The sequence below is a fragment of the Phaethon lepturus genome, unplaced genomic scaffold (genome assembly GCF_000687285.1).
Source record: "Phaethon lepturus isolate BGI_N335 unplaced genomic scaffold, ASM68728v1 scaffold9590, whole genome shotgun sequence".
Lineage (NCBI taxonomy): Eukaryota > Metazoa > Chordata > Aves > Phaethontiformes > Phaethontidae > Phaethon > Phaethon lepturus.
The window spans coordinates 12,237-24,204 of record NW_010512567.1 but is presented as its reverse complement, the minus strand read 5'-3'; the positions used below and the strand labels follow the sequence as shown (position 1 = coordinate 24,204).

Sequence of the window (11,968 nt, the reverse complement as noted above, 5' to 3'; positions counted from 1 at the left end):
CACCCTCAGGTCCTTCTGGGCAGGGCTGCTCTCAATCCCTTCATTCCCCAGCCAGTACTGATACTGGGGGTTGCCCCAACCCAGGGGCAGGACCCTGCACTTGGCCTTGTTGAACCTCATGGGTTCTCATGGGTCCATTCCTCGAGCTTGTCCAGGTCCCTCTGGATGGCATCCCATCCCTCAGGCAGGGCGTCAACCGCACCGCTCAGCTTGGTGTTGTCTACAAACTTACTGAGGGTGCACTCGATCCCACCACGTCATTGACGAAGATACTAAACAGTACTGGTCCCAATACGGACCCTTGAGGGATGCCTTTCGTCACTGATGTCCATCTGGACACTGAAGCCATTAACCACAACCCTCTGGATGCAACCATCAAACCAATTCTTCATTCACCAAACAGTCAACCCATCAAATCCATCTCTCTCCAATCCAGAGAAAAGGATATTGTGGGGGTCCCCCCACAACCCTCCTTCCTTCTTCTTCCCTTCAGCTTTTATTGCTAAGCATGACGTCATATGGTATGGAATATCCCTTTGGTCAGCTGGGGTCATCTGCCCCAGCTGTGTCCCATCCCGTCTCCTTGTACACCCCCAGGCTGCTTGCTGGTGGGCTGGTGTGAGAAGCAGAAAAGACCTTAACGTTCTGTAAGCCCTGCTCAGCAATGACTAAACCATCCTGTATTATCAACACTGTTTTCATCACAAATCCAAAAAATAGCTCCATACTAGCTACTATGGAGAAAATTAACTCTACCACAGCCAAAAGCAGCACACAAGTACTCCCAAGTAAGACATACCAGATAGGGTCCAAATTCTGTCCTAAATTTCCTGGACATGAATATGAAGCCCTCACATGAAGCACTCACTCTAAGGAAATCTTCTAAGTGCATCCACAACTTGCATAGGCATATGAGAAAGTTGGAACAATGCATAGGGCCAGCAAGACATTTATTAGTTCCAGGCAGGTAAATAGCAATGGGCACATATGTGTTAGTACACAAATCTGAAGATTCAGAACTAGATTTACAGGGACCTAGCATCTGGCTGCATAGCAAAATCTACAGCCTGAATTAGACTTCTGGAATAAATTAAAAAAAAAAAAAGGGGGCAAGAGAAGATTTAGATTATTAGAAAGGGCATACACACTAGGCAGCAATTAGAGCAGAAGTAACTACAGACAGACAAGAGGAAAGGCTGAAGAATTTTGTCTTTATCCCACATCTCTAAGTACTGGACAACTTATCCTGAGGTTTGAGAAGATACCTCCTTCCAGTTAGGATTCATATTCTTTAGCCACCCCAGAGTGAGGTGAATCACGTTTTGTTTGGTTTTGGTGTTTTTTTTTGTTTTTAAGAACAACAACAAACTCTTCATTTCAGAGAAAAAAACAATCCCCTGAAAAAAGGGGGCCCAGCTTCAAGGTGTTTAATATTGAGTACTCATTTGATAAAGATACAGAAATTCTCAACGGCATAGAAATTAAAAACCAGGTTTCCCCTACTTCACATATATAATCTAACCACTAGGTCACAATAATTTTCTTCCTCATTCTTCCAATTTCTTAACTATTCCATACAGAGAGGAGTTTTAAAAAGTAAAGCTGGTAACGCCAGCAGCTCCAGGCATCTAAAAATTTAGGGTTACTGCATGTTTCCCCAGAGAAAGGAGATGTGCCTTGAAACCCTCATCCACATCCGAGGTACCTGACTTCCAGCTGAACCAGCAGGTCACAGGAAGCAGCATCGCTACTTCTACAGCCATTTTGTATGATGCCTCACAAGTTGTACTCAACAGCTCACTTAGCAGCACTCACACCTCTGCTAACACAGATTGAGGAACATCTATTTAATGGAACCTATAAAATTTTCTATATTTGTCATAGATGCCAACCTATGCAGCTCCATGAAAACTATGGTAGTAGAGAGCTTGGCTGAAAGCAGAGATTTAGGTACATAAAGGATCTTCAGTCCGAAAGTGATACAGATCCAGGCAGCTGCAGAACGGAAGTTTTAAAAATCAAAACTTTATATCTAGACAGATTATTAAGCCCCTGAAACTTTAAGGCAATTTTTCCAAGCTTTATAAAAGGCACAAGACCTCTCTGCCTCTTGGAGACATGCCGTTTTTGATTCAATTATGTTTATTAATGTATCCTTACACACAGGATATAGCATGACATCCTAGTGTGGATGGCAGAGAAATCTTGCAATTTATACAGTAGTAGTAACCACTGCATATATGGAAACAGATAGGTAAGGGCTTTTCTTCATTAAAAAAAAAAGTTATTAAAAAAAAGCTTGACAAAGATTCAGTGAAACATTTTATCATGGAAACCCTGAATGCTATTATTTAGGGTCTCTGGCCAAGCTCAGTCTCATTAACAATACTTTCTCATATTCATTGCCAAAAAATTATGCTGGCACAATATTACAAGATTGAAACTAAAGATTCATTTCAAAACCAGATTATTTCAAAGTTAGAAATTAATACATCTTTAATTCTTGATCAGTGAACACAAATATTACCAAAATAATCTCTGTATTACTATTATTAACATAATCACATCCAGATTTAATGAGACTGTCCCAACTTCTAACAACCATATTGTGATTCTGAGAGCCCATACCTGTTCAGGTTATTAACAGAAGTCTTCTGGTACTGACAAGTCTCCTGGTTTCATCAGAACAGGCTAGACAGCTTTGGTCTCATTTCAACTTGATACAAGATGCTATAAAAGGGCAAGTATAGGCAATACCTTATCTCCAGGTTGTCCTACAGTGCTTTAAGCTGTTTGTGGTGACAATAAGCAGTGGGTCTAAGCAGATTCCATCACTGGAAACCATTCAAAATCATACACACAGTGTCAGCCTCAGAATGCAGCAACAAAAATCTCACTGAACCCCAGACCGACTCTGTATTTGCCTTTTACAGAAAAATGGTCGCTAACATGCTAAACTGAAAGGATGTTCGAAGAATGAAAACATAAACCTCTGTCTGGTATCATAGCAAATTCAGGAAGCAGTTGTTGTAGAGACAAAGTGTGGAAGTCATCTGAGATCAAGCAAAATGGATTAGTTTTTGCTGAAATTAGTGCAAAAGCAGCTGAACCTCAAAATCTTCAAGAACAGCGTGGATAAAGAGCTCATTTCCATACAGTCCCTCTGGACTGAACTGAACAAGAGAGAAAACTGACATCTGAACATCTGGTACCACCACAATACAGAGCATGAAAAGCTCTACCACCCTTTCATTTCTGTGCCATATTGCAGGACTGAAATTACTACCTTGGATGATTCTGAACCATGGTCAAAAAATAATAATAAGTTCCAAATTCCCCCTGCCAACAGAAACAAAGACGCTATACGGGTGCCTTCTTAGCCGTCAATCAGGAGCCAGGCTGCCTCACTTAACATCCAATTCTAAAACCCTTCACTAAGCAGGCCATGCTTGAAAGCAAGGTCTGCTTTAATTTAGCAAAATGCACTTCATTACATAAATGACTGACAAAGATTTTTTTTTCCCCCCTGATAAGCAACCATAAATGTATGCCTTTCACATTCTCTAAAGCACCAAACAACATTTCAGTGTATTATTTTCCAACTTTTTGGAGGACCTAGGGCCAAGCTTGCCAATTAATTCAGTCTTTGAAAATCAACTAAATCTACTTACACAAGAAAACTAGACAAAGTTTGTCTTCATTAGACTTGAAACTCAGGCCAACCTTGGTCTGCTAAGGAAAAAAAAGAAGAAAACAATAATCACCAACATCAATCCCTTGCCACACGGCACTTGTGTAATTAGTTTACTGAAACCAATTAAATGCGTGAAGAAGTATTTATAAATAAATAAATGCTAAAAGGCTAGCAAAAGAGAAGACTTAATTATTCTCCCAAGTTCAGTGACAGATGCTAAAATGATCCCACACTCCCTTGATGACAAGTTTAGAAAGGGTACCTTTCCCATCCAAAAAATTCTGCCAGACACCAATATTTTGATTTGTTTTGTTCATACTCAAATCAAACAGGATCTTTTTAATACAAACTCCTAAGAAATCATGGAGGAAACTCTACAGAATCACATAATACTTCAGACACAAACAACCAGTTAAATAAGAATTCCTCTACCTTCAAGCCATCAGCTAGTTTGCCAAGGAAGTTCCAGGGAAAGAATATTTATGACGGGCTTAATCTCACGTGCTTTTAGCCATCTAAACTTTTTACTTGAAGCATGAAGTCTCTATTTAGGGTCCTCCTACAGTCAGCTGAATAGAGATGGGCATTTCTAGAGAAAATAAACCTCACTTTAAGATATGCGTCCAAAAACATAACTCATCTGCACCTGAAGTTAGGCAGAGGTTTATCTTACCTAGAATTCCCTGGTCAAATTAAATGTAAATATATTCATACACTAAGGATGGCAGGCATCTCACTGAAATGTAGTAATAATAAAGTGCTGAGCTCCATCTCTCTACTTTTCCATTGATTAAAAGAGAACAATATCTTTCTCAAGCATCTATTTTAAATGAATGAAGCATGGGGGCATTTCTCACTCAAAACCCTCTGTATGGGTTGCCTGGATACCTATCTCAAACCAGGCATTTCATTTAAGACAATGGAAACATGAGCAAGATGAATCCCTGACAGCACACAGCACCACAAACATACATCTAAGTTTAGCTGAGCAGATACCGAGTGTTTAAATTTCACTTCCTTAACTCTATAATACAAATACCCTCTTTAGAGTATTTTCAGTAATAACATTGTTAATTGAAATTGACCCTAGCATTGGAAGAGGGTGTTGGCACACCAGAAAGTCTATAGGATGAGTCTAAATCCATTTGGAAAAAAAATCAAACAGAAAACCTGCAGAACACAGAAGATGAGTGCATGGAACAACCTGGGCTGGCAGCAAGAGCGTTAAGTCCATTCGCTGGCATTAGAACAAAATACACAACCACGGGCTTGCCAGTCCAGTCCAATCACAATGACTTGGCCTATCCAGATTACTCCTTGAAATGGTGAAGTCAGTCAAGTTTTGGTCAGACTTACGATCTTTGGGAACACCAGGGTCTAATACATCTTAATGGATGCTTATCCATTACGAACTGCAATAAAAATACCTTGCAATTTTCAGCCAGTTGAACAATTTGGGGGAAGTGAAAACACACGTCTACCCAGCTACAATACTGTTTGCAAGCTCAGTTAAATTCTTAGTATCTTTGTGTCATGGTTAACTTTGATAGTTTTGCAGATAGAAGAAATACTGTTTTCTAACACAGATACAGGTCCTCAAATAAGATAAACAAGACAGCTTGCAGTAAAGCAGCTGTTTCTAGCACTAGTAGCTCACAATATGTTTAATGATGAGGACAATCTGCTGACATTCCATAACTATTAGTGAAAAATAGCATTATTTGTGTAATTTTAAATGCTATAAACATATTCAGAAGTTTAGGTGATTCTGTCTTAAAATCTTCACCTCATATGAAAAATATTATTTAAAGGAAGAAAATGAAGTGACGCATAGAAGCATGACAAATTGTTCAGAAACCATACTAACTTTACAATAACCTTTTAAATTACATTTAATTGTTAAGCTTCTTTTTCAGAAAAAAAAAAACCCCAAAACACAACAAACCAGAAAAACAAGCCAAACTTCTGCTGGGATACAGAAATTCTATCCAGGTGGAGTTCATAGGGAGGCAAAATAGAAGCAATAACCAACAGACAATTTTAGTTTTAATACTTCAGGGCCTGCCTACGTGTGCAACTCCTGTAGACATACCTGAGCTAGTTTACGTAATAACAGCAATATGAATGTACCAGCCAGCAACAGAGCATAGTCCTGTCCAGTCACTCACAAATTTATTCCCCTTTTTGGGTGGTTGTTGCAACCTCATTTAAAAACTGTGCTGCTGCAGTTGTCACCATCTCAACTGAACGGTTTGAAACAAACCACAGTATGCCTGCAACCCAGAGTAATGTTTTGACTGCAACACAAAAGCATTCTAATAGGCAGATACCACGTACTTCTCATTATTGTAAGTGGGTAGTCGAGAAAATTCTGGACCTTTCTGAGGCAAATGCCAGTTATGGTCTCCCCTGATATAAAGGCCTCATGGAAACTGGTCAGTTCTCTGCTCCTGTTTCCTCCTAAACTATTTCACCATGACCCAAAACACTTAAATTAATTGATCTCACCTGAGGAAATATTTTTTGAAATACTGATTTGAATTTAAATAATTCCTTCTTTTGAATTAATTAACTTTCCTGTTCCCTATGTAAAGTAGAGCAGCATTAATTATCTCCCTTTTACAGAGGAAGAAAGTGAGACTCACTATAATGCAGTGACTTCCTCACAAGAGGATGTCTGTGATAGAGGAGGGAACTGAAGCAAGAACCTGATGAAGATGGAAATAAAATTTCCAATCAGATCAGTGGAAGCTATTTACACCGCATGCTGCTGTGCATCCCCTGACACCCATTCATGAACTTCAAGACACGATGTTAAAGTACAACACCAGGGACCCACCAACAACATTCTAAAACTGAGTAATACTGAGTATAACCAACCAGACAGTCAACACACTTAAATCACTATCAAGCCCAACTATGAGAAGAGCTATAAACCAGTGAAATGTCAGAATGTCATAAGTCATCATATTAGTCTTCCACTCCTCATAAGGATAATCCTCTATGCACCATATGTGCTCTTCTTCCCAGCTCTGAGGTCTAGGGTTATGAAATGAAAGCTGAAATCCTCACAGTTATATCATTTCATGAGTTGGAACTTCAAGACACCAAGTAAATGCAGTAAATGAGAACTGACAATGGCAACACTAACACCTTGCAGGTGTCTTATGAGCAAGATCTCAGGTAATTACATGCCAGTCAATTGGTCAAAAAGATTAGCTAAGGAGCTCAAAACTCTGCCATTCCCTTTACAGAAATTTTAAAGACAATCTACTCAGTGTGCATAAAGTAAGTTTTGCGCTCCTAGCACGCTTACTAACGAGTATGCTTCATACCACCACCATTGCTCCTTTTATACTCTTTCCCAGTTTGCAGTTTTATTGCTCATAGAGAATGGCATTCTGAAAGAACAGGTCATGTATTTTCATTTTCAGTTGGAGTAACTCTGGAATGCCATACAATGACCACATATATTTTAATGCACAACATCTGACTCAAGGGTAAAACTCATGTAGGAGAAAAGATTGAACTTCTGCCATTTTGACTCTTGACTGCCTCTACTTTCTGCCTCAGTAAGACAGAAAACATTATTCTTCTCATTTCTTAGCATTCTACTTTTGAGGTGCATTCACTTTGCATAGGACAAAGGAAAAGTGAACAGTATCTATATAGTTTGTAAATACTAAGAGGCCAGTATAGCAACATTGTCATACATAATCCACGGCATGAACTATCTGCAGACTTCAAAGGCTAATCAATGTTTTGTTTCCTGACAAAATGACCTAGAGATTCTAGCTTTCCTAGAAGTGCTTCTGCCACATGCTACCCTGGAGGAACTTGCTTAGTCCTATACCCTCCCCACGCTCTGAGAACCTGCCTCGCCATAATACTTCTTCAACAATGCAGTTTCGGTGCTTACAAACTCTATTTTATGGTCTAAATTGTTTTCCTGATGGCCTAAAAACCTAGATTTTCCCCGGTAGTTAATATGTTGCTTCTCTTTAACCCTCTACAATAACTATTAGCCAATAGTACAGACCGTTCCACATGTCCAAGATTCTTATATCCAAAATTAGATCTGAATCAGCAAGTCTCTACCCTGCCTTGAACAACAACAGGCACATAGTAAATAAAAACAACTCTATTATCATACACTTGAATGGAAAAATTTTCTGTATATTTAATAGAAGTCACATTTTTTGTAAAAAAAACCTCCTTAAATACGTATCTCTATTCAATTACATACACAACAAGAAGTAAGACAAAAAAAGAGTCTAGTTTTCTATTTGAGAATAAAGGCATTTGCAATGATGCCTACAGAAACATACTCATTTTTTCTCCATTAATTACACATGGTTTTCCCATAAGCATGCCTGGTGTTCTATATCCAATGTTGATTTGCATAAATTCTTTCCAGAAAAGAAACAATTGCCTAACCTACTGATTTTTCCATTAATGGTCATTTTGGCAACAATAGATAATGGACAAATCCTTGATTAGTTTCAGGAGAATTCTCACTAGCATAAACAGGCATTTACATCAATAAGAGTCTCAGCACAAGTTCAACTGCAGCTCTAAGCTCTGTCTCTCTGTCCCACACATCAGCTGAGCCTTAGCCCAAGATCCCAAGACACAGCCCAAATGAACAAAAGGACAGAATTCCTTTTGCAGCCCCTTCTCAGCCACACTCCTGCTACAGCTCTAGGCTCTGTCTCTCTCCCAACCCTAATCCTAGACCCAGACCAATGCATCATCACCAAACCATACTCCCCACAAAGTCCAAACCACCATTTTCTCTTGAATTTTAATTCCTTTATCAAGAAACGTTCTTCAAAAGCCAGTTTGACATTAAATACATAGGCATTATCACTAATGCAGCTTTTGCTCATTAAGCCACAAGAATACAAAAAGAAAGTGACAGTTAACCCCGTAGTCACTGAAACACAAGACACTAGTTCTACTATAATGCTTCCTTCGAAATATCACTGTCAACTGAGCACTTGCCTACTAACATGGTTTCCCTCTCAGCACGATGAGAATGGTTAGACTGAAAACGGAAAAGGACGAATACTTTTGAAGGGAAGGGAGCATAGTTTCGCATCTGAAATGTAGTAGAGATATACCACAAAAGAATCATCTAAGTCCTGTCTATCTAGCAGTTGAATTAGCAAGAAAACAAGTTTAGGAGTCATGCTTGCAAAAGGGGGCATACTACAGATTTCACATCCTTAAAACGTGATCAAAAAAGATAGGCACTCACTTAACTTTTTTAAACCTCCATTTTTTCACCAGTAAAATGGAAATAATAATCCTGCCTTTTCTGACAGTATGGCTATGAAGCCTAAGTAATTTAAATTCTGTAAAAGTCTTTTAGTCCCCTGTATGAAAAGTGTTATTTAATTAAACAGTGTTATTATTCCAAAGGAGTGACTGTAACCAAAAAAAATCCTATTTATTTTATTGCCTATCTCAATTTGCATATAACTGCACAACCCACCAAAAGGATCACTTGTCCCTGTTCTGATAAGGACTTACACTGGTCAAAGTGTGCTACATGAGAAAAGTATATTCTTCTCCAACACAAAAACATTTTAACCAATGAAAAATTAAACAGAACTTAAACTATTAAAAATCATGATAGTCATAAGTTTTTAAATCACATAGATCATTGTTCTTTTCCTGAGTTTCATGTACATTTTAAACCAGGTTTGTTTCTCTTTATCAGTTTAAATATACACCTCTACAATGAAGAAAAGCTGAGAGAGTTGGGGTTGTTCAGCCTGGAGAAGAAAAGGCTCCAGGGAGACCTTATTGCAGCCTTCCAGTGTTTAAAGGGGGCTTCTAAGAAAGATGGGGACAGACTTTTTAGCAGGGCCTGTTGCAACAGGACAAGGGGTAATGGTTTTAAACTAAAAGAGGGTACATTTAGACTAGACATAAGGAAGAAATTTTTTACAATGAGGGCATGAAGCCCTGGCACAGGTTGCCCAGAGAGGTGGTAGATGCCCTATCCCTGGAAACATTCCAGGTCAGGCTGGACGGGGCTCTGAGCAACCTGGTCTAGTTGAAGATGCCCCTGCTCGTTGCAGAAGGAAGATAGACTAGAAGACCTTTAAAGGTCCCTTACAACTCAAATGATTCTATGAGTCTATATTCTGATCTCTTTTGATGTCTTATTTAATGAATTAGGATGGTTCTTAACTATTTATATGGACATAGAAACAGAAACCAATGAACACATTGCTTTGCTTTGTCTACAAATGAGCCCAAAGTTGGTGTTGTTAGTTCTCAGACAATACTGCATTGTTCTTTATTTAAATTTCATCTATTTCGAAATAAAATCCTAATGAAAAGGAAAAGAAAACACAAAAGACATGCTGCAGCCTTAAGTAATACCGGTTAGAGCAGAATCCAGATGTCCTCTTTTAGCTTTTCAGAGCTTTAAGAACTCCAGGGTGCAGTAGCTTCCCCTCAGAGCTTTCATGTACTACTGTCTAATTTGATGATGCTTCACTTGATTATAAATGCTGGGACAAAGAGCCTCATATATCTGAATGAGCACAACTATTACTGGTTTTTTCCCCTGGGCTGCAGTCACAGTGCAGATTATGGAGGCCAAATGTAATTCACCGAGTATGAATCTGACCAAAAAACTGACAAAAACAAAACAGGCAAATTCTTGCCTCTGTTGTAATCCCCATCCAGTTGGAGAAAAGATTCAAGGCTCCAACTGGTCTTAAAATCCCAGACCAACAGAAAATAACTACCCAGAAGACAGCACTGGAGAAAAGATTTGTAAGATTTTCTCCCCTGTCCATGGGCTATGTCAAATACAGGACTGAGCAGGAGTGGGACACATGGTGCTTCAAAGGCTGCAGCTGGGTATGCAACAGAAGGAACAATGAGGAATGATTAAAGTAATTTAGGTGGCCCACAACAAGAGTCTACGACAAAACAAGGGAGTCTCCAAACTCTCGACAGCTCAGAATCTCAAAGATTTAAACACAGTAGAAAGCCACAGGGTCCAGAGTGTTGCACTAATATTTTTTATATAAAGTGCCATAAAGTCTTTTAAAAAGCTTCATGCCACCTGCAAGTCAGCAGCACTGAGACTAGAAAGCCTCTCTGCATTGCAATGGCAGACCTGCATATTACAAAGTTACAAAGCCAATATTACTTTCTGCTGAACTGACATGCTCCTTTCAGATCATTTCCTATACAATTTGGAACTTACACCTTGGAGGTGTAAGTAGCACTTAGTAAGCAAGCCATTTTCCTCATTCAGAAGGTTTCCAGTTCATTTGAAGAAAGGCTTCTTCCATACAGTACATTCCAACATACTGAGTAAAGACTAGCTCCTGTTTCTTTCACAGAGCTTAAAGAACAAGGTGTAGCATGTTAATGGTATTTACTTATCTCAGTCAATGCAAAACCAAGCCCCCAAAACCACCTAACATCATATACTCAACGCCAAGTATTGTCCAAAACCAGAATCTTTTAAAATACCAGTTTTCTTAGTCTAAATCAGATACAGTATCTGTGTAATAACCTCCTTCTAGATGTGCTACGCTTCCTTCTCGGGATCCAGAATTGCCACTTATAATCAAATAAAGGAACAAAATTTTTCTATTACTTATGTTGATCCATTTCACAGACAATAAAAGGATTCATCATCATGTCAGCCCCTTTATTCTTACCTACACTACTCACTGCCTAAGAGGTAGAAGCAGGGCCCAGTGGTGAAAGGCAAATCCCCAATACCAATAGTTCGCTTGTCCTAACAATCCTTTAGAAGACAGTACATATGCAAAATGACGTGAAAAGGAAAAGTAAAGAAAACCACCTTGCCATGTAGCTTGTGGACATCGTATCTTATTTGAGCAAATTCACGGAGTCCAAAAGATCCTCCAACAAGATACAGCTGAAAAACAACAAAATGAAAACAGATGTGTTAGGACTACTACGAAAAAGAACACTTTGCATACTTACAAAGACCACTTTACATACTGACCCAATTCATTTACCAAGGGACGCTACTATTCTTCCAACAGAAACACCAGGGACTGAAGAAAATAATCATTTTGAAGATACGTATAGGAGAAGAGGGAGTATATACAAAATCAGAGCCTCCCTCCACAATCTGGGCCTGGATTTCACAAATTTCCTCCTTCATACAAAGACAGCTGCTTCATGACTCACATTTTCTAGGGATCTCCTCTCCTCTTACCCCTTCTTTTCCCTTCCCATACGGCTTCCTGACATAACTGCAGCAAA

At 39.0% G+C, this 11,968-nt stretch overlaps 1 protein-coding gene across 1 annotated transcript in view; it reads right to left on the bottom strand.

The window, feature by feature from the left end:
* Window positions 1-11,615, bottom strand: part of LOC104621047 (cytochrome c oxidase assembly protein COX16 homolog, mitochondrial) — a gene marked incomplete at its 5' end in the record, with an annotated part of 38,529 nt that extends 26,914 nt beyond the window's left edge. Inside the window, one exon of the mRNA XM_010287436.1 lies at window positions 11,538-11,615. Coding sequence (XP_010285738.1) covers window positions 11,538-11,615 — 78 coding nt within the window. The remainder of the gene's footprint in view (window positions 1-11,537) is intronic.
* Window positions 11,616-11,968: the final 353 nt, after the last annotated feature.